Raw genomic sequence first — 24464 nt, 5'->3', positions numbered from 1 at the left:
GTCCCAAGTCAAAGTTAGGTAAGTTCAAGTCGGGTCTCGAGTCACTGGCCCATAAGTCAAGTCCTAGTCGTCTGCTTTGAGCTTCAAGTCATTTCAAGTCTTTAAACCAAAGTACCAAATATAGCTTAGATTTATAATATGCAATTTATATGAATTTTAAACTAAATTGTACTTGTCATGATATATTTATATATGAGTATTTATATAAGAGTTGCAGAAATGCAATTTTTTCCTTTTTAAATGTCTTGGCAAGATCTTAGTGTGAATCATTACGGCCAGAATAGAAAGAATTTAGATTTCAAAACGTGCTAAATAAAAATTACTTTGCCATAAAGGATCATGTTCCATGTAGTTCCCTTAGTATTTTACTGTATTGTACTGTAGTACATTTGAGGATACTACATCACAATACTTCAGTTACATCCAAAGTAACAAACAGAGAAGTGGGAGGGACATGTTAAAGTTTGTTCCTCACAAGCCTCAAGTCCGAGTCAAGTCCCAAGTCATTTACCTTCAAGTCCAAGTCGAGTCCCAAGTCTTAGTCAATTTTAACAAGTCAAGTCTCAAGGCCTAAAAATAGTGACTCAAGTCTGACTCGAGTCCAAGTCACGACTTGCAAATCCCCACCTCTGCTAATTAATACCAAAACTAAGGATGAAAATAAAGATTATTTTAGTAGTCAGCAATTATTTTTTCATTAGTCCAATAGTGAAACAGTTATTTCTATTACACAAGATTTGTAATTACATTTTTAACCAAGTAAAGGTCACGATAATATAAGGTAACTCAAGGCTTCTAGATGGTGAATATTTACATTTGTATTTAATCTAGTCGCTGTCTGTAGGCATGTATTTTAAAGTCTGTATATTCCAGTTAAACACAGCTTTTTAAAATATTTGTATGTGTATCTGGTGTACCTAATAAAGTGACCACACAGATAAACACATTGATACACATGTACAGGAGACACGTATGGAGTGGGGAGATGGATGAACATTGAACTTACATCACAGCATGTCCATGGCGGCAGTGAGAGAAGACAGACACAGGTTAGTACAGAATGAATCGCGTGACGAAAAACTCCTCTTCATTATTGGAGCGGCTCTGAGCGTCGACAAATATTAGCAAAGCAGATGTGAATGTGGACAGTTAGAAAATACATCTGAGCAGCAATGCATGTTTGTACTGACAGTTATCTGGCAGAATTTCACCAAAGTATTCATATTAGATTCATGGACAAATTTGAACTATTACCAAACTGAAAATAAAACTAAACATAAAAACTACAAAACAGGAACGAACCATGGATCAGCAAAAGCCAAGAACATTTGTGCACTATGTAATATTTCTAGTCGAGCGTCTGCCACCTGCTTGTCTCATGGAAATGTTATTGCTGTCTCTAGAATGTTCCACACTACAGATTAAACCTATATTTCACAAGGAAGACAAGCAAGTTACAACACTATGCTACATTACAGTTCAGATCTGTGGAGAGTTATTGTATTTTTGAGCAATAGCGACACCTGTAAGGAATAAATGCTAAATGGATGTTTAATGTCATACCATGGAACATTCCAGGCAAAACAATATTAGAATAGTTGTGCAGTGCACCTTTAATAAATGCATTTTGTATAACACAATCCTTAAAATACATATCTTATCTAAGCCACCCTGAATAGCTGACTATGTAACTTGTAACTATGTAAATGTGGATGTATTCTGTACAATGTATAATGTATGTATAATGTATACAATGTATTTGAGTAATTTGATAATGATTTGTTTTTCACTATCATTTGTTTGACATTATACATAAATAAACATATATAAACACATTAACTGTCCCTTAAACTTCTATATTATGCCAAACTGACTTCTTGTGCTTTGAACCATGTTATGATGTTGTTTCCTCATTCAAAACATAACTAGATGGCAAAGGCCTCATTATGATCACTTCAGTACTCAAATGTCCCTTGCAATGTAGCTAACTATCTATGACGTCAGTTACTGTTCCAAGCCTGATTTAACATGCTCCTCCGTGATAAACCATGCATGTTACCTTGTTTGGGTCGTCTCGGAGCGCAGTCAGCCTTCCTTTCTGAGCACGTCGGATCACTGTGGTGCTGTAGTGCCCCTCCTGCCCCTCCACCACAGAGAAGCGCAGGTCACTGGCACTGCCCAGGTGGGACCTTCAGCAAGTACACAGTGATAGATTATAGTGGTGTAATAATGTGTCAGGTCAAAATGAACACTTTTCCATACCCACCATTACCATAAGACATAACTTTTTTGTTTTAAGTCATTCTATCCTGAAATGATCTTTAAGACTTGCTGAATTCTTATCTGCATAAGACATCCATATTTTATCTCCTCATTGATTTTTCCATAGAAAATAATCAAAAGATAAAGCATGGATTTCTTGCAAGAAATATTACAATTTTCATTTAAGTCAACCGAGATTTAAATGACATTTTTTTGTAAAAAAAAAAAAACAAAACACTATAATGTGATAAATGTGTTTACAAGTAGAGACCGAGCAGTTTAATGGGTTGTTCCACAGTGCTTTGTTTTGCTTTTTCAGTACTGTTTGTGCTAAAGCATCTCTGTGGACATTTAGCACTACTGTTACAAACATGCTGGATTTTGTCAATAATGGTTGCTTTTGTACATTTGTTCCCGAGTTCTACAGCAAACAAAATAACATATTTTTTTTTTAATCTCTCAGAAGGGTGCTTGAGGGCCAACTTTACTAAAATACTACAACAATTCCTAATGTACCACAATATATAATGTACAATGTACCTTGGATGTGTCCCATCACCAAAGGCTCCACTGCGACGTTTCAAATGATCGATCTCATTCCTGAGCTTTTCAATCTCTCCGATCAACCGCTCCTGAGGGATACAGAGAGTTTAAGGACACAACAATTATAGCACTTAACAGTACACAAACCTACAACTACAACTAACTATAATGGAAGTACCCCTGTGTGGTCTATACATTCTAGAAAGAGGTGTGTAGTGTTGCCAAAATGTGCTTAAGATGTGACAACTCATACAGAAATGAAAACAATCTGTCTGATTTTTTTGTGTATACACTACTCACTGTGAGTAGCCAACAAACTCATAAAAGTGGTATACCTTGAAAAAAAGACAAAGCAAAACAAAATCTTTAAGGTACTTGTTATTTAAAGGCAAACAAGTTGTAATAGAACTTCTCAAAAAAAAAAAAAAAAAAAAAAAAAAAAAAAAAGGCTTTATTGATGCATTAATTTAAAAAGTTAATAAATAAAAGGTTAAGTAGTACAAGTAAGTGTAACTCATAACTTCCATAATTGTCCTTAGAGTTTTGTGGTTTTATATATACAATAACTGCACATTATGAAGTGAATCTAACCCTTCAAACTGATGCAAATGTTCCTACATAAATTAAATATTGAATGTTTGCTTTATTGGTTTCATACTGACCCTGGTGTGATGGAACTCCTCTAGCTGCTTCTGACAGTTTTCCAGATCCTGAATCAGGGAGTTCTGGAGTAAAAACAAAACAAATATATGTCTTGCTGAACATTTATACAATTAAGAAAAATAAAAAATATTCATGTTTAGTTGTGATTAGAACCTTGTCCTCTAGAGCAGCCATGCGTTCCTTCAGATGCAGCTGCAGCCTCTCATTGGACTCTGTGAGGAGACGGTCCACTGTGTCGGACAGGCGCTTGTTATGCTCCTCGTTCATCTTCTCTCTCTGACGAGCCTTAAACACACACAGCAACAATTAGAATCCACTGAATAAACTAGGGAAGAAATAAGACATAAGACTTAAGACATGTCCTGCTGATTGATTAGTTGAGTTAAAAGCAAGCATGGCTAAAGCTCCCAAAACGATTACGTATCTCCATGTATCTGACTCAAAGTCACTCATAAGCCTACCCCCACACGGGAATTAATGCAAACACAACTATTATTTATGCAGAAAAATACTAGGAAACAATGTATAAAGACAGATTAAATTTTGAATTATTAGTTTAAGCTTACTTTTTACATAGGGATACCACAGATACCAAATCTTAAGATGACTCACTCACTTGACTTGACTAAAGACCTACAGACCAAGAATAAAAATTACATCATTTAATTTCTACATCTATCAAAGGAATCAAATGAGACTGTCCTTAACTCACTGATGGCCTAATACAGCAGGTTTGAAAGTAATAAATACGACATAAGTTAAATTGAAGGATCAGGGAATAGTATATAACAGAATCATTTCAGTAACTTTCTCCTTTTCAGATTTTTTAAGAGACCTCAGGGTTTCTGCAGGCTTAGTACGCTGTAAATATTAAAAATTATGTTAAAGTTGAGGTACCTGATTTTCAGACTGTGAAAGTAGAAAGTAGTTATTTAACTGTAACCCGAGGCTCTAATTCGTCACTAGCTCTCACAAAACCATTCGCATATCCCTTGTATTTACAGGCATGAATTTTTCAAAAAAGTGCAGCTGTTTCACATGACAAAGCAAAGCAGAGAAGACCACCCAAACGAAAAAAATGTTAGGCCCACAGACGTAAAAATCACCTCAAACATAACAGCAATTTCCCACCATAAACAAACATAATGGCCAAGTTTTCCATGTCCATGAAGTTACTACCACATCACATTTGTAAGATTTTTTTAGGCATTTGACCAGTTTCACCTTTTCAAATTTGTCCTGGTTTGGTCTAGTCCAGGTTTAGTTCTGAATTTGTTCCCCTTTAGTCCTAATTTTGATCTGGTGTGTACAGGAGTGAACGCAGCCTAACGCTACAATAGAGCACTATGTAAGACCAATGAATTACTGTTTCCATTTTATGGTTTACCGCTTTGTCCCAGAATGTATAAATTAGCAACAATTACTTAATTAAAGTCATTTACTCTACTAAAAACAATGCTCCTTTTTGATTGGACATGCTATGCCTATTAAGTATTCATCCTTCATTTGAATAAATCAGACCGTAACAGAGCCACATCTGCCTCCTCACAACACTGGGGCTAAAGCGAATGCTAAATATAGAGATGGGGAAACTCAGAGAGAGGCAGAAATTAGCCTAGCGTGAATTATTCAGGGGCTAAAGATAGCAGCCAATCAGTGATAAGGCTGACAGGAGCATGCTGGAAATGATATCAGAATTATAAAATACACTGGTCTACCCTGAGTAAGTCCAAATAATAATAATAATTACCAATCTGTGCCACTGACCCCTGTGACCACCACCAACAATAGATCTTTTCCACAACGGCTGGAAATTCCCTGTTGTAGGTTTGTGGGGCTTCCTGTTAGAGGAACAGTTTGGAATTTTGGACATGGGACATAATTTCCTAGTGAGCCAGAGTGTTGGAGATGTGTGGAGACACTTTTTAAATATTCCATCCAATCCTTGTATTTGCAGAGGTCGCTGGTGCTAGGCTAGTGCATGTCAATAGTTATCCTGCCACTAAAAATAGTCTTACCCACTCCACAAAACACCCGAAGCAAATCTATTATAACGCCAGACTGTCCATGTAAATGTTTGTGTCGATAGAATAATTTTAGAAGTCAAACCAACCTTGCATTTGAAGGATTTATGTGTGAGCAGCAGTGAGTTGTACTTCCCAATAGAAAGCTTGGCAGCGGTGGACTGATATATGAGAAAATAGTCCCTCAACATGTGACGATTCATGCGATGCAAGGTTAGTTTTATTTCAAACATTATTCTATCGACACATACATTTACATCAACAGTCTGGTGTAATAATAGATTTGCTTTGGGTGTTTTGTGGAGTGGCAGGCTAACTATGGCCATTGACATGCACTAGCCTAGCACTAGCAAACACTGCAAATACAAGGACTGGATGGAATATTTAAAAAAGTGTCACCACACGTCTCCAACACTCTGGCTCACTAGGAAATGAGGACTTACGTCCAAAATTCCAAACTGTCCCTTTAATGGTTTTCTATGGTGAAATGTCTATGGAAATGTCTCACATATTTTCCACCAGCTTCATAAATCTGCCCCATCGCCAAATCGCCATTCAACAAGGTCGACAAAGGACATATTCTGTCCACAACTATCACAGTAATAAAGATGAAAACTTAAAGGTGAACAATGACTAGCATTAGAGAACTACTCCTGAGCAAAACTAATGTTATGGTCATGAATAAAACATAAGTAATAAATAATTCGTTAAAAAGTAACTTGTGAACTCAGACTGATTCTAGAATTAAAATGAAAGATTTCATGATGTAGATATTAGCATAAACAGAGAGATTTGTGTAGTTTGAATGCTACAGATGTTCACAGATTACATGTCTAGCATTCAAACTGCACAAATCTGTCTATGCAAGTCTCTACATCATGAAATCGATTTTTTATTTTAATTGTAGAATCAGTATGAGTTAACAAGTTACTTATGTCTTATTCATGACCATAAGGTTAGTTTTGCTCAGGAGTCATTTACTAATGCTAGTCATTGTTTGCCTTTATGTTTTTGTCTTTCTTACCGTGATAGCTGTGGACAAATTCTTCATGGACAGAATAAGTTGACCTTGTTAGATGAAGATTTGGTGATGGGTAGGAGATTTATGAATATGGTGGAAAAGACACGAGACATTTCCACAGATATTTAGCCATAGAAAAGCATTAACATAAGTGACGTTTACCATACATCGCAACATTTCTGACGTGAAAAAGGCCTATCACTCACACTCGACAAACTACGCGAAGCTATTCTCAAATTGGTATAATCCTAGTTTAGTCTTGAGTTTAGACTTGGTTTAGTTCTGGTTTGGGCTTGTATGCTTTACTGTTTGTTTTCTACTGGATTTAATCTTGTTTTAGTCAAACTTACAGTAAATTTGACCTCTGTAATTCTGGTTATAGCCCTGTTAACCTAATACCTGGTGTTGTCTTGATATAATGGTTTGTTTTGTCTAGGTTTAGTCCTTGTTTAGTCCTTGTACTCCACTGATTGGGATGATTTGTACATGCACAGAGGAGAGATAGTGAATATATTAAGCAGAAGGACACAGACCCTCCCCAGCTCCTGGTTCTTCTCCTCTAGTTGTGACTCCAGCTGTCTGAGCCTCTCCTCCACGTTGCCATGACGCTCCTCAGCCTGCAGGGGGAGACACACACATATACAGTATTGCCACTTTCAATTTAGTCAAACATCAGAACAACCCAGCACTGTGAATAAGAAATAAAATAAAAATCATAAAATATTAAAACAAATGATAAGAATACAATCGAATTTGAATATTACACTTTTACATTTCATGAAGAAGACTTTGTATTTACATGTAAACATATAAACATACTTATATTTATTAGATTTTATATATATTGTTCACTCTCATAATATTGAAGTACTACATGCAGGACCAGGATCAGCGTTTACACTCTGTTCCTGTTTTAGTCCAGGTTTAGTTCCAGGTTTAGTCTAAATTTTTACGAGGTGGTGGGTGCAAGTGTATGTCTGCAATTAACGATTATTTAATTATTTTTTTGATCAATCAAGGTTTGAAAGTGTATTGTTGATGTGTATAGAATAAAAATAACAATTGTGATTATTAAAGGGCCATACTACGCTATTTTCTGATCTATGTTGTACTGCTGTTTCCTCATCAAAAATATCTTGCATGGTGTTTTATTTAATTCATGCATTTAACACACAAACCCTGCATATTTAGCAATTGAGTTCTTCTCTCAAACAGAAAACACTCTGTTCCACCTTGTGCTCGACTATGTTTTTAAACTAAAAATAATTTGAATAATTAATTTATTTATTCAAAAGGAAGCCACTTGAACATCTCGTTTGCGATTGGGTCCTCAACACAATAACAGAAAAACAGCAATTACAGAAAAGAATTTCAGATCTAGAATTGTCAAACTACTGAACAAAAGTTAAAAGGTAGCTGTTACCTTGAAAACTACGACTACATGACATCACAAGGTGGAACAAAGCACTTTGAGCTTTGTTTTTTTGTGTGTGTGTGTAATACAGGACCTTTAAAATACAATTCTAATTATTTAAATAAATCAGTTAGTTATGGTGACTCACTTTAAGCGTTGCTGCCCTACTAAACATATCATTTGCCCTAGTCTAGATTAAACACAGGCCAATAGGAAATTGTGATCTGAAACCAGAGTAACCCAGTATTTCTCTTGATGTGTGTGATGTAGTGATGTTCCTGTGACCTTGGAGAGTGCTGCCACCCGCTGGGCGAGCTCTGCCTCAACCTCGGGCAGTGTCTCGGCTTTCCTCAGAGTTTGTGCCAGTCTCTGCTCCGCCAGCTCCAGCAAGTCCTGCAACTGACGCACCTTCTCCTCACTCTGCAACAAGAGACACATACACAACAATTATTCACTCACCAACCACTCTGTGCATGTGTTTCAATGATAAAAATTACGACTGTTGCCATAGTGATTAACAATTTAAAACAAATTTAAAAATTCACAGGGAAGAAGCCCTTAAAATGTAGCATATAACAGGAAGCTGCAATCCATGAATAGGAGACATAGACCTATGTGAAGGATTGTTCAGTCCACCATCAGCTTGTCTCCATGGAGATGTAGCTTTGCTTAGAATATTCCACAGTATGGCATTAAAAGACCAAGACATCTATGTTGTCTTACCTTGCATTTATTCAATTGGAGATGTTTTGATTTCTCAGCATTACCTTGGACGACATGCATTCTTACAGTGAGTGGGCTCTCCTCTCCACAGATTTGACCTGTAACCTGCCAGTGATGCCATCTGCTTTTCTCCATGGAGCTAGATATCTTTAATGCCATACTGTGGAACATTCCAAGAAATAACATCTGAATGGAGACAAACAGGTGGCGGACCCTCCAAGAGAAAACAGTTACATTGTGCATGTCTGACTGATCTTTTTTCAGTCTGGTCAAGTGACTTCCTGTTCAAAACTGCGAGTGGAGGATGTAAAAACAGAAAAATAGCAAATCTATTTTATATTACCCTATTTTCTAATCTATGTTATAATGTTGTTTCCTCATCAAAAAGATGCATGGAGTTGTGTTTGTTGTGGTTGTTGTTTAACACAAAAACCCTGCATACAGTATTTAGGCTGAGTTGCTCTTAAACTCTGCTCCACCTTGTAATGTCAAATAATACAGTCAGTGCTTCACTGTGTTTTTAAATTCCATACACCTTCACTGGAATTATTTAAGATGACTTCAGTCTTTGAAATACTAATTTCTACTGAACTAAAGGTAAAAGGAATTATTAACTTGAAAACTACCGTTACACATACATAATAAACATGTGTAAATGAAACAAAACACTCCAGCTATGTTTGAGGCGGTAACAACATTATAACATGGCAAAAAAAACTCACAAGAATCATTTCTTTGTAATATAGGTCTTTTAGAACAGTAGAGGACAGTAGCAGTGGTAGTAGATGGCGTAGTGGACATTGTGGTGTGATGGAGGGTATGGAGGATTTCCTTGAGGATGAGCTGAACTCTCAGTCACCCTGAACTCTAGTTGAACCTGTCAGATCATTTTTGTTCTATTTTTAGACTTACATCTTCTTTTCACCTTGTAAATCGCATAAAAAAGTACAGTGAAGTAATTTTACACTATAGGCCGTAAAATAAAACATAACTCTACCACCTTTTTTATGGTCTCAGTGGACCGGCTCCTCCTTTGGACAGAGGAGGGTCTCTCAGTGAAGTAGCCAATCACAACAACAAACTCTATAACAGCAAGAACAAAATACTATGATAATGAAACTGAAATACAAAACTGATACAGAAATGAAATATAATATTTACCAAAATAAAAGCATCTTAAACCACTTAATTAATTTCTATTATTTCTTTCATTTCTTAAAGATGCACTGTGTAACTTTTCTGGTGGAGGTTATTTTATCTGTTTGTCTCCATGGAGAGGTTACGGCGTCACCTGGAATGTTCCGCAATATGGCAATAAACGCATCTTTCTTGCATTTATTTAATGAAAGGCGTTTATTGAAAAAAAATATTATAAATTAATGGAATTTTACCAGACGTCCCCTGCCACAGTTGAGCTCCACAGAGGGGATAGAAAGTATATAAGTGTAAAATGTACAGATATTACATGTCTGCTGTATTTACTATATTTACTGACACTGTGTTGATAAATAGTCCTGTACCTGTCGGTGCAGAGAGTCCTTGGTGGCCAGCTCATTCTCCAGTTTGTCGTTGAGGTCGTGGATGTGGGTGGTTTCTCTCTGAGCCGCCAGGTAACGCTTCTCCAGTGTGGTGATCCTCTCCTCCATGTCCTCTCTCTGCACAGTAAAATAGATTTAAAATTTTTGCTACTATGTAACTTTTCTGGTCTCCAAAGAGATATACAAATGAACATTTTGAACAAAAAAAAAGTATCTCTGGAGACAACAGGGTTAAGGTTAGATTAAGGGAAATTATAGGGAAATATAGGGAAATTTGTCCTCTGTATTTGACCCGTCGTTCACAGTGTTGCATATGGGGATCTAATTCAAGATCTCCAGATCTTGACGCCTGGTTAGGACTGCCTTTGCTGGAATGTTTTACCTATGATGTATGTTTTGGGTTGATGGGGGAAACCCACCCAGACACAGGGAGAAACAAACCAAAAAAAAACTCTGCACAGAAAGGTCTGAGCGACCTGGGAATCAAACCCAAAAACAGTCTTGCTGTGAAGCGTGAGTGCTAGCCACTCAACCACCAACAACTACTATGACTACAAACTACAACAACAAGTGCTGCTCCTCCTCTCTCACATCCCTCTCACCTCTCTCTGCTCCCTCTGCTGTTTGATTGACAGCTCCTCTGTACGGCTGAGCTCTCTTCTCGTGTTGGTTAGCTCCGCCTCCAGTTCGGCCACTCGTGCGTTCAGGGAGGCCGTGTGGTCCCGGCTCTGGGCCAGGTCTTTGTTGGCCCGGTCCAAAAGTTCTTGGAGCTCAGAGACTCTGCTCCCATCGTCATGGGCATCTATTGAACCATTTGGAAGTCTCTGTAAAAATAAACAAAGTTATTCAGGTGCAAGAGATTTAGCATGTAGCATTTAGCTTGCTTTTGTTATGCTCTGCTGAATATTCACTTATTCAGACTCTTCTCTTGACTTCTATGGTGATGTACCTCCAACAATATAAATGTAGGGTAAAATAAATAAACTTAATTTCATACAACTGTTTGAAAATTGTTGAAAACAAGTTCTGGAAATATTAATGCTCCTAAATGGATTAAAATTTTTGTTTGAAGTCATGAATTGCAAATCAACCCACAACTGTCTCTCATATTGTGCAGCCCTAACACACAAAAGCAAAAAACAAGCTAATTAACCGTGTATATGTTCGATTAAAATGATCACAGTGGCCACCATAATATTTGTGTCCCACAGTCAAACCAGATGAAAACTGACATAAGACAGACATAAATAAACCAAATCAAAAACACAAATGGTAAAGAACAATCACACAGTCTGAAGACCTTCCATGTTGGTTTGGATCCATCTGCCGAGTCTCCGTCTTTCCTCTGCCGCGCCAAGTTCAGCTGCAGAGAAAACACATACAAAGGAGTGAGAGATGCCTTCAAGTGCTGTGAAAATAAAAGTAAATACCACTTGTTGAAAGGCCTGTCACAAATTTTGAAGCATGATATATTTTAATAGAAAAAAATAACAATAAACGATAATACTGAAACAACTTTATGCAACTGACACAAAGCAGGGTAATGCAGAATAGACAGATCTGAAAAATGAAGCAATAATTAGCCACAGAAGTTACTTACTCAATCCTTATCCAAATCCAAATCTTAAGTAAATGTACACACGATAAAAACCAAGTCCAAGTATATATTGTTCCAAATTTATAATAAAGATAGTCAATATAGTAATTATCATGACAGTTTTACTTGTTGTGGTGGTAGAAAAATAAAATAAATTGGATAACTTTACACTTACTGAATTATTGAATATTGGGTATATATTGGTATACTCCATAGACTCCATAGTATAAAGAAGTGGACTAAGTGAGTGTGCCCTCACCCACAGCCTTCCACAGCATCCAAATGAGGCCAATCAAGACTAGCAGTTACAGTAATGCAAAAGCCCTACCACCAGGACCACAAAAGCATTTGATCTAAAAGTGTAATTTCCAATTCATAAATATAAGAGGTCATCATCTCCATTGCCTGTGACAGCATAAAACTAGTCTGGTTTTCTTTATCGAAATTGAGTTTCCCAAAGGAGAGACACGCTCAGAGGCAAAAACAACATGTCCAATCAGATTTACACAGAGAAGAGGGCAGAACTGTACGATCAGCAGAAATGAACAGGCTTTTAGTTCAAATGCTTTCGGAGTCTGCAAAATTATATAATATGGCCTTATATAGTTTTAATAGAACCTTCTGGCAAAAATACACATTCAGTATGATAAGAAACTAGTGTTGTCAAAAGTATCTGATACTAACTAATACTAAAAGTAGTATCAAAACTACAGATAAAAAATAATCATTCACAGTAAAGAACCTTTCCTGAATAGCTTTAGAATGATTTTAAGTTGTATCAGAATAAGAGCACATGGACTAGTATACGCCCATGGACACTATGGAACCTACCTGGATGACTGGGGGATTACAAAGATAAAAAAAAAAAACACATAGTAATATAAAAGAAAATTCTATGATTTAAAGTTGAAATTGAAATTCTATTAAAGGTTGTATAGAGGATTTTTTGTTGTTGTTTCAAATTGTCAATGAAAGTTCAAAATAGAATTATAGAGAAGCAGCATCCTTGTAATTATGATGACCAAAAAAAAAAAAAAAAAGAAAAAAAGAAATTCCATCAACTGTGGATGTGGTGGGGGCAGATAAATATCAGCCAATACATAACAAGGCTACTTCTTTATCTATTGGCTGTTAGGTTGTCAATCAAACTCTCTACATTTCTACGTTTCTGACTTGCCGACTTGCTGGGATTGCGTGGTTTATGTTCGCCTCTCATGCACTGATGCCATTTACTCAACCAGCACAGCGGTTCTTGGAGTCTTTTTCGAACTGTAGCTTCCTCTCGGTTTGCACAAATTTTGTTTTAATGGCAGACAAGAATTCATGATCAGTGCACCGCAAAAGAAAGTCTGTTTTTGATGTCACTGAAAGAAGAAGAGAAGGGGAAACGGAGCGAAGCGCAACATTTAAAAACGGACAAACTGCATTTCTCTTTCCTTGGAAAATCTTCTATAGAACCTTTAAGCATTGTTCTAAAATGGTTCATCGTGGTATAAGAACTGCTACTGAATCTCAAAACTATTCTTTAGTAATGAAATTGAGTATTGTGACACCACTAAAAGAAGAGACTAGAGCGGTGCTGCTATATCTAAAATTCTCTCCCATAGAAAAAAAGGAAATGAACTGCACTGACATAGGGAAACCACACTAATTGCTCTTTTTGAATTATCTGTGAGAATCGGGTTTGTTTCCACACGGTTCTAATCCAGCAATGTCTCTGAATATTAAATATAAGTGCCTCTCCTTGGCAGCTATATCCGTATGGCTCGCATCCAACAAAAAACCTTTTAAATATATAGAAAATATAGTATCCAAGTTATGTCACTGCACATAAAACCAGAAAAGAGAAAAATGGAAAAACTAAGGACTAAAGCAGTTTTAATCAGTCTAAAAAGTGTAGCTAGCATTAAGGTTTTCTGTGCTGACAAGAAGAATTTTATTGCAGTAATTATCTGATTAAATGTAATGGAAGGGCTTTAAAAACATGGAGGAGCCCTTGTGGATTACCTATAGATGTGGAGAAGAAGTAACGTTGGGAGCCAAACTATGCAAGATTACTCAAAGATGCGCGAATATAAAACATAACTCCTGTTTTTGACGAGGAAAGAACATTATAACTTGGAATACTGGAAAAATTGTTTAATATAAGGTAGGGCAGTCTTGTGTGATGTCACCAACTACTGGAGATTACAGAAACCACTAAAGGTAGAACAAACTTAGATGGGCATTTTTGACAAGCAAGCTGCAAATTTGAGCCAAAGATGTTCATTTTGTCTTCTTATTTACTTTAACTTCTTGAGTTCTTTTTAAAGACAATACGGTAAAGTGTATTTACCTTGTTGACATGTTTCGGCTGCTAACTGCAAGTCATCTTCAGAACTGTCACTGGTGTTGGTGGTGACGTGTCGTATATCAGCTGTTGTTACTTCCTGTGGGCGTGGCCAGCCTGATTGACCTGGCAGGTCGCTCAGACTGACCACTCCTCCCGTTGCCCGGTGTTCTCTGGAGAAGGGTGTCCCAGGTGTGTGAAAGGAGGAACGCTCCATTATTACAGTTAATGCTGTCCGTGCCTCGTTTCCTGATTTCACTGGCCTCCCTGATCCAGCATTTGAACTTGCTGTTTTCCGATCCAATGACCCGAGCCCCGTCCCAATCCATAATGTGGTTATTTCTTTTACAGTGGTCTGATATGGCAGTTTTTAGGTTTTCCTGTTCTGCTCGAGTTTGTCAAAGTATTTTAGAGAAATAAAAACACCTATAATTGAATAAATGCAAGATGGATAAGTTTAATGCCACACTGTTGAAAACTCCAAAGTACACCTTTAAAGTAGGATTGTCACGATCCGAACACGTGATCAGAAATTGGCACCAATCATGTAACTGCGGACTCGATACGGACTCGGACGTTATGGTCCGATCAGGTATCGGATAAAAAGGACACAACAGTTTTTCTGAGGTGCGGTATTTGCTCAGGAATGTCGAGTTAGTGGGCCGTGCCGTGCTTGGGTGCTGTTACCTCGGGTTCTGTGGCCCGTGTTAACACCTGTCCGGCCGATGGTGTCATTGAACGGCGTTGTTTGTTGCAAACAAAATAAACAGTGCTGTTGTGCAGCAAAGATGGTGCTATTGGCAAAGAGTGTCTGTCCAGTGGCGTGACGTGTCTATTGAGCGGTGAGACTGATGTTGCGGCACACGCTCCGCTGTGGGTTTGTGGATGTGGGGGCGGCCAGGGGAGAGAGGCTGTGGGGCTTCTGTCATCTCATTTTTATTTGGTAAGATTTTGTATTATTTGGATTTCATAGACGAGTCTAAATGTTTCAAATGTAACACACAGGCAAACATATAATATCAAATATAGAAACTGTAGATTGTGCAGAGTCTAGTCTCAGGTCTCATATGATTCTGGTCTGGTTCCTGTTTTGTCCATTTCATTAAGTTTACTAAAAGTTACACATTCCAAGACCAGACTGTGAAAAGTCAAGATTTTCAACAATGATGATGAATGGTTTGAAAAATTAATAAAAAAAAAAAGTTTTGGACATTTGATTTTTCACGAGTTCAGTCAAATACTACACATGAAATCAACACAATCTGATCCCTCATACATCCTGCTCTTAGTTCATTTTATAATTCTTATAGAAGTATCGGATTGGGACTCAGTATCGGCAGATACTCAAAATCAAAGGACTCGGACTCGGACTCAGACTCAGGGGCAAAAAAATGTGATCGGGACATCCCTACTGTAAAGTACAATAAATATATAACTACAGTTTCAAGCTTCATTCAGTGACTGTAGGTACACTACCAGTCAAAAGTTTAGACTCATTCATTGTTTTTTAATTATTTTCTTTCTACTACTTCTTACAACAAACAGAAGATGTCAAATATATGAAGCAAGACAAATTGATTATTTTGTACAAAAAAAAATAAAGTTGAATAACTCAAAGCAATTGTTTGTCTTTGACTAGGACACAAAGACGACTGAGTTGCAGTGGAAATGTTGTAGCAAAATCAACTGCAACAAAACTTGAATTTCCCAAAGGATCAATAAAGTATCTCTCTCTGTCTCTCTCTCTCAAAGGGTGGCATTTGAGGATTTGATAATAAAATACAGAAAAAAAAAAGCCTTAGTATTAATTTAATGGAAAAAAAAAAGTAGTGACCTAAAATATAGTTAATAATGGAAAAACTAGGTAATCCATAAAACAAAGCCAATTCATAATTCATAAAAAATATAAAACATTTAAAAAATGTAAAAGAAACGGAAAAAAACACCTTTAAATTAATGCTTGAATAGCGTAATGAAAAGATGTGTTCAGACAATACGTCAGGCAAAATGCTGTATATTTACAAAAATCTATTTCCATCGCTCATGTTGTCGTGCTGCCCTTGCTCGTTTCTCCTGTTCTCCAAGGTCTTACACTGTCAGAACTACAGGCCGCTCTCAACAGCCACATTTATGCACGGAGACTTATGACTAGTCTCACAGGCTAGGCTCACAGCAAACACAGTACTCTTAAGTATCATGTATTCATATATACTTCATGTACTTCATATACTCCATGTACTGTGTTAATGTTTGTGCAGGTGTGGAACAAGCTCACATCAGACAGAGATTTTTAACTCTGTCTCTCTGAACCTGCATCAAGACACTACAACGCAGGACCTCCTGGAGGACTATTTAAAAGTAAGATTTTCAAATGGATTCCTTTGGTATGATCCAAGTATTTATCTGGCCAAGTCACTTTATTTAGGAATTTAAAATACTCAATACAGTATTATATTTTGATTTAATATTCACATTATCTTTAACTTTGACAGGCCACAGAGCTGGAGTATAAGTGTGACTGTGGTTGGCAAATGTCATGCAGATCAACTTTTCAACACTGCCCAAGTAAGTGGAACAAACATTCAACTGAATGAAACAAGTGCCTTCTCCTTACTAACTATTGTTTACATTATGTCCTTGCATTCTGATGCTCCACCTGAACAGGTTCAGGTACACGCCCAGATACCAGCTGGAGAAAGTCAATGATGCCGTCCACATAAACAGAGACCTGGTGGTGTCGTCAAACAACGTAAAGTCAATTGTCCAAAGATGTAGTGAAGGAACTTTGGAACTTTCTTAGTAACCTGCCATTTGTGCTTCATATAGGATTCTGGCTGTTTCAGTCTGGTGGGGATCATTTCCCACTTTGGAAACTCAGCCAACTATGGTGAGAAAATGATTTATTACTCAACACTAGGAAAATGTCTTAATGAAACTTCAACTCTCATCTTTACTGTGTGTGTGCTTCTATAGGACACTATGTGTTTGATGGCAAGACCTGGCTGACAGTCCCCTGGAACCGAGCGATGGGTGGCTGTGCTATGACGACCTCAACGTGCAGAATGTCACTGGGCGAGATGTGTGCAGGAGCAAACAGATGAGTGCTTATATCCTTTTTTACCAGAGGGTGCACTGTGACTAGAGCCTGATGCTCTAGAGGGCTGTCCAGAGTTATTGTTCCAAATACTCCAATCTTACTACTTACATTTGAACTTCTATTACTTCCAATCATACTGCTACTACATTACTTTTTCAATAGTTATATTGGATATTAGGCTATTAGGCCCAAACCACCATGAAGTGTGCGCACGCGGAGTCCCAGCTCTGAGTGCACACACACACGCACACACACACACACACACACACACACACACACACACACCCACACACACACACACACACACACACACACACGCCAAAACACAATATTGTTAATGTGGGTGTGAAGAACATTGTCAGTAATGATGCAAAGGACAAATGGACAGCAGCTCCTAAAGAAGCCCGAACAGAGGAGAGCTGGAGCTGCATATCAACTGTTAACAGCAGTAAAAGTAGTATTATTGGAAGTAATAGTAGTAACAGTAATACTGGAGTATGTCCTACAAAAGTATTGTATGGATCTTTGTTCACACAATATAATAATTTTCGGAATCAAACTAACAACGGGCAAACGGACAAATGAACAATAAACATAAATATAAAAATTGTATAATACTTGTGTTTTAGTTTTTCCTCCAGTGGTGCAGAAAAGAGGAAGCCACAGTGTGTGCATCGGCCATGTGAGTAACTTCCAGTAACTGTACCACAAAATGATCTTGTTTGTCACTTCATCATCTCATACTGGACAAAGGTTTGTATATCTGAATTATGCTGCATTACCATCATTTGAACTGGATGAATATTTTATATTCTAGACAGCAGCATGGGAAGTGACAGGATGCACCAAGGTAACAATGCCACCCCACATCTTTTGGACCAAATAAAAATAAATAAAGGTCCCCAGCCAACTTGCTCACCGTGGATGCATGACACTGCTCACGATGATGCCATACAGATTTATGTCAAAAAACCCAAACTATCCCTTTAAAGCTGCAAATTTCCCTAGATTTCAATAAATCTGCCAAGAATAACTAGGAACAGTAGATAATGTTATTCAAACACCATATACACAGTAAAAAAAATATAGATTTAGAGTTAAGTCCCACAATTAAGGGACCATATTACACATTTTTCTGATCTGTTATAATGTTGTTTCCTCATCCAAAACATATCTGGAGTTGTGTTTTGTTTCATTCACACATGTTTAACACACAAACCTGCATATTTAGGATGAGCTCTTTTCTCAACCAGAAAACGCAAGAGCTCCACTGTGTTTTTAAACTCCATACACCTTCACTAGAATCATTTGGATCATTTCACCCTGGAATTGCCAATCTCTACTGAACTAAAGGTAAAAACACCACTCCAGTTAAGTTTTTGAGGCGGTAACAACAATATAACATGGCTAAAAGCTCACAAGAGTCAGTTTTGCCTCATACAGGACCTTTAAAGAAAATACTATCTGGAAAGTAGCTCTGTTATTGTTTGCAGTTTGTGAATAAGTGTATGCTAATTTATGGAGGTGGTTGATCAAAAGAGTCAGACTTGAGTTGGACACTTGAATAGACCAGTCCGTCACCTCAGACTGAGCAGGACAGGGAGCAGCTGTTTGGACCCACATTAAACACATACATTTACATTTATAAGCGCAGGACACAGGGCACAGGGCACAGGACACAGACTGAGAGGAGCCCCCACCTCTTGTGTCGTGGAGGCTAACTGTCCCTCTAAAGTGGCCACTCGCTCCAGAGCCACCCTCAACCGCTCACGCACCTGAAACACAAGAACAGGATTATTTCATAGGTTAGTTCTGTTGTAAATAGTGTAGCTAGACTTGCATCAAAAACTAGTATTGAAACTATACACATTTGAACAAGTATTGGTTCTGAAAAAATGCATAAAGGACTTTTTTATGAGCATGTCTCTGAGCATTGTCCCTTCAAATAGACTAAACACAAACATTTTATAGTGAAAATGACACTCACCTGTCAACATTTTTTGTTTCTGTTCTTCCTCTGGTACCAAAACATTGCCTACTTCCCTACCATGTTATGTAATTTCTGCTGACAAGAAGTTAAACTCTGTTCCTTTTTGTTTCATGTGGATGGGATCAGTAATTACAGATATATCAGCAGAAATCTGGTCCAGGCATTAGCATTTTGACAGTTCAACACATTGACCACTGAATTTTGACCTAATCCTAGCAGGTTCTTAAAGAAGAGATGTAGGTGGCCACAGATCACTCCCAATACAACTTCAGAGGGTAAATGAGAAGGAGGAACTATAGCATGATTAAAAGCTCTGAAAAGTATATTTTGCCTAATAGGTCAGCTTTAAGAATTTGATATAATCTCATGTAAATATAGCCTGTTCTACATGAGGCTTTTGTATCAGTATGAGGGTGTGTTTGTTTCTCTCACCTTCTCGTCCAGGGCTTTGTGGTGTTCAAACAGAGACTTGAGAGCTTTGAGGACCTCCACTTCGCTGGACACGCCGGAGGGGGGCGGGGCTTGTCTCTTCACCACAGTCATTCTCAGACTGCGCTCGTGACGCGACACCAGGCACTCCAGGTGCTCCAGCAGCAACTGAAATCACACACACACAAAATGTGTTCAGTAAATTAGACTTAGAATATCACAAAAATACACCAGTGCCGTGGTCATACTACTGATTTTATATTAATAATTTCCTCTTACATAATAGATGTCACTTGCATATTTTTCAAGAAGTCTTTCAGAACAGTATAGTATATTTTATGCTCATGACGATACAATAAGCAACAAATTGTTATTGTGTTGAGCAAAGTATAGTTTATGTTGTTTTTAGAGAAGAATGTCAGTTTGGTCTTAAAATGTTTATGTTAATCCACTCTACATGATCCTTGTGTTTTTATTTCCCCATTTTCTCCATTCCAATTTCTAATACAGAACTTGGCTCCAAATTCGCGCCTATAAACAATGTACACTATGGGTGATGTCACACTCCCTTAGTTCACTTCTTTATACAATCTATGAATAAGAGGGAGAATTTTATACTTCCAGAAGCCACCATAATCTCCTTTATTAAGGGGAAACACTACCAGTAACTACGGACATACAAAGAAAAAAAAAATACACCACTTGGGCTGAGTGATACGACCATAAATTAAGTTGCAATTTAATCCTATCTACTATATATATATATATATATATATATATATATATATATATATAGTCATATTGTGCTTTGCTGTTAAATGCAGCACTATGCACTAAACACAGACACTCTCACCCTCTCACTCTTCCTGTTGCTCAGCCTCTGTCATGTCTGAGTGAATGGCAAGAGGACTTCATCAATCACAGTGAATATGATGTATGTAACAGCTGAAGGTAAGGTATACTTTATTGATCCATGAGGTAACCAGGAGCACTGAGCTACTACAGTTTAGCGCTTGGGGACCTCGTTCCAGATCTTGTGCTAGTCTTGGTCAGCACTACCTTAACTGGAGAATTTTCAATTTTATTTTATTTTATGGTGCATGTTCTGGGTTGATGGGGGAAAGAGAGTGCCTGCAGGAAAACCCCCTAGACACAGGGAGGAACATACAAACTCCACAAAGAAAGTTCGGAAGTGGAACCTTAAACCTTCTTGTTGTGAAGCATGAGTACTAGCCGCTCATCTACCAACAATGCTGAGAAGTTTGGCAAATGTCACATGCTCAAATACAGGCAAGAAACTCATAACATATGCCCTGTGCATGGGAGCTGTCGGCTCTGCTTTAATTACTGGGCATACGCAAGACCTGATCCTTACTGACTTCTATCCAGCTGTATCTGTGCAGGTGGAGAGAAGGAAAGAGCTGAAATTGTTGTAGTTTATTTTGAACATGCAGAGAAAAAAACTGTATCAAGACTAGGGATGTGGAAAAATATTGAAAAATCTATATATCGTATAGTTTAATGTGATGATACAGTATTGATATCAGGGACTGCTGTATCAATATATCAACAAGAGTATTTTTTTGGGTATATTTTACAAAATTTTTCCACAGTGTTAAATAACTATATAAATAACTATATACATATTTTAGGCATTCAGTTTCCTTATCATTTGATCAAGATATGTACACTTTTTTTCACATTAGTCTTTTATTAAACAGAAGAATAATCCCACCCGAGTGTTGTTCCTCTCGGCCTTGAGCTCAGAAATCTCCTCTTCTTTCTCCAGAAGCTGCTCTCTGCAAATGTTCAGCTCCTTCGTCAACGTTGCGAACTCCTAAAACACACAAATAAAGACAAGGTTTAATACACAGATGTAACATTTTATCGACAACAGATTTAAATGAATAGATCACACAGAGAATGGGTTTTAGGGACCATAAACCCATCCACAAATGAAAGTACTATTTTCCATTTTGAATGATATAACAGCAATTTCAATTATTTTTAATTATACGGACTTATAGGGACACTTTTCTCTGCTCAGATGTTATTGCTTTGTTTGGAATGTTTCACGGTATGGTATTAAACCTTTCTATCTTCATGGAGACCAAACCAGACCAAGTTACAAGTCAGATCTGCAGAGAGGCAACCCTGGTCACAGTCAGAATGCCTGTTTTTCAAGGTATTTTTCAGCTATAAAACCCCCTGCAACTGAATAAATGTAATGTACAGCAGTTTAAATTCATACTGTGGAACATTCCAGGCAGAGCAGTGACATAGAAACAAGAAGACAAACAAACAAGAAGGCGATGAACCCCCTACCAGAAAAGTTACATAGTGCACCTTAAAGCAGCTAAATTCCACAAGTTTATCGTTTTTCACTTTCTTTTTCAAACTTTAGTCATCCAACTTAATTTCTAATTTTCAAACAAACTATCAGCGACTGAGGCTATTAAAGCAGCTCTCTTAAGCCAGCTCCGACCACCAAAAAGATCTATTGACTAAAAGGCAATTAGCACTTAGCTTTACAAATAAGTACAAGCCAAGACAACCTCATTTACTACAGAGCTCTCCACATCCATCACACTATACGAGACAACAGTGAGAATCTGATCGACGTTTGGCTTGGTTTGAACCTCTTTGGTCAAGTCCAATCTATAGGGGAAATGTTGGAATTGTCTTTAAAGTAGAAAAACAAATTCAATGGTGTATAATGATGTTTTTCTGTGAATTTCTGTTGCATAAATCACTGATAGTCCTGGTTTAGTCCTGGCTATGAACTATGGAGTTGGACAACTAGAAAACATACATTATTAGGTAAAGATGTCAAAATTATTTGGTTAAGCAATAGGGGTGTAACGATATCCAAGTCTCACGATACGATATTGTCACGGTATGAACCTCATGGTACGATATTTATTGTGATATCGTGGGAAAGCTCATGATATGGTGGGGAGGCTCACGATTAGGGATGTAACAATATCCAAATCTCTCTGTACGATATTTTCACGATATACATCTCACGGTACGATATTTATTGCAATATTTTGTGAAGCTAAGAAAACTGATAAATCACTACTTTTTTTTTTATCTTAAATGTATTGATAAGACTTAATCCAAAGAACTAAGACTTAAAAGTGCTTAGAACTGTTTTTTCTTCTTGTAGTCTGCATTGAAATGAAGCAAAGGATCGTGGTCTATGTAGTTCCCTCTGTCTTTTTTTTGAGCTATTGCTGCACCATAACTCTTAATTTAAGCAAAGAGACTTGTAATTCAATAAACCGTGATGGTCCACGATATTATTGTAAGAACTTTGACGATATCACAATATTTTGGTTATTGTTACATCGCTATTAAGCAATGATTGTGATTATACAGGTCACTGAAACTACAATATAAAATAAAATTATAATAAAAATGGAAACTGTAAGTTTTGAAAGTGAATGTAAGGCATTTCAATTCAATCTACATTTGAAAAAAATAAACATAAATGTATGGGAGTTTTGTTTTGGTTCATTCACACACGTTTAACACATAACACTTTAATCCCACATGGAATTTAGGTTCTTCTCTCATATGGAAAACACTGTTCCACTTTGTGATGTCATGTGGTAATCATACACCTCCACTAGAATTATTTGGATAATTTCAGTCCTGGAATTGCCAATCTCTACTGAAGTAAAAGTAAAAGGACTTAACTTTTAACTTAAAAAACTACAGCTTTATTACATCACAAGGTGGAACAGAGCATTTTAAAGTTTAGAAATGTAGACAGAATAATAATAAAGGACTACTCAAAATAAAAACTGAAACAAAACACAACTCCAGGTATGTTTTTGATAAGATAACAGCATTATAAGATGGCTCAAAGCTCAAAAGAGTCAATTTTGTGTAATATAGGACCTTTAAATGTTTAACTTCATACACTTATTTAACACGGCAATTTTCTGAATTAAAGTGAATAAAGAATTTCACTGTTTGGTCATAAATTGTTGATAATTGTTAAAAACTGCAGTTCTTCTTCTCACAATAATCATAACACTAAAAGGTGATATTGTCAGTCTTGTGGTTTGAAAGTCCTCGGAAGAACAACACAAAGATATCCACATGCCTCACCATAGATTTCATCAGGGAACTACACACTGAGCGTTCAAAAGGCAAAAGTTATAGGGAAGCACTACCTGTGATAAGTTTTAAAGTCATACATTTGTGATATATGATGAAATTGAGCATAATATATTTCCATGGCCTATATCCACTGCTCGGAGTATTTCAAAAAGACATGAGTCACAGAAGAGCAGAATGTGGGGCATGGTCTAAAAGAGGCGTCTAAGAAAGTGCACTGCCCCCAGGCCCTGAGCGGGACTACAGCCAAGAGAATACAGGACTAAACCAGGACTTAACCAGGACTGAGCCAAGACTAAGCTGGGACTGAATCAAGACTGAGCCAGGACTAAGCAGGGATTGAAACAAGATTGAGCCAGGACTGAACCAGAACTGAACCAGAAATGAACCAGGGCTGAGTTAGGACTAAACCAGGACTGAACCCGGAATAAACCAGAACTGAGGCGGGACTGAGCCGGGACTGAACCAGGACTGAACCGGGACTGAACCGGGACTAAACCACAACTGAGCCAGGACTGAGCCAGGACTGAACCAGGACTGAACCAGGACTGAACCAGGACTGAACCGGGAATAAACCAGAACTGAGCTAGGACTGAACCAGGAATAAACTAGAACTGAGCCAGGACTGATCCAGGACTGAACCAGGAATAAACTAGAAGAATAGCAGGACTAAACAAGAACTAAAACTAGACTGGACATGGATTGA

General features: G+C 37.4%; 1 protein-coding gene across 1 annotated transcript in view; it reads right to left on the bottom strand.

Annotated features, from left to right (window-relative positions):
• The window catches only part of ppfia4 (PTPRF interacting protein alpha 4), a 119336-nt gene that overhangs the window by 14388 nt on the left and 80484 nt on the right, over window positions 1-24464 (bottom strand). The window contains 12 exon segments of the mRNA XM_055160866.1: window positions 2060-2189; window positions 2803-2894; window positions 3468-3530; window positions 3622-3753; window positions 7047-7130; window positions 8213-8347; window positions 10171-10335; window positions 10791-11012; window positions 11489-11551; window positions 18912-18986; window positions 19634-19798; window positions 21366-21467. Coding sequence (XP_055016841.1) covers window positions 2060-2189; window positions 2803-2894; window positions 3468-3530; window positions 3622-3753; window positions 7047-7130; window positions 8213-8347; window positions 10171-10335; window positions 10791-11012; window positions 11489-11551; window positions 18912-18986; window positions 19634-19798; window positions 21366-21467 — 1428 coding nt within the window.

Source organism: Boleophthalmus pectinirostris, unplaced genomic scaffold (assembly GCF_026225935.1).
Source record: "Boleophthalmus pectinirostris isolate CB_2022bp ecotype Guang Dong unplaced genomic scaffold, ASM2622593v1 HiC_scaffold_3, whole genome shotgun sequence".
In the NCBI taxonomy this organism is placed as follows: Eukaryota; Metazoa; Chordata; class Actinopteri; order Gobiiformes; family Gobiidae; genus Boleophthalmus; species Boleophthalmus pectinirostris.
The sequence above is the reverse complement of the archived record's forward strand: the minus strand, read 5'-3'. Positions and strand labels throughout refer to the sequence as shown.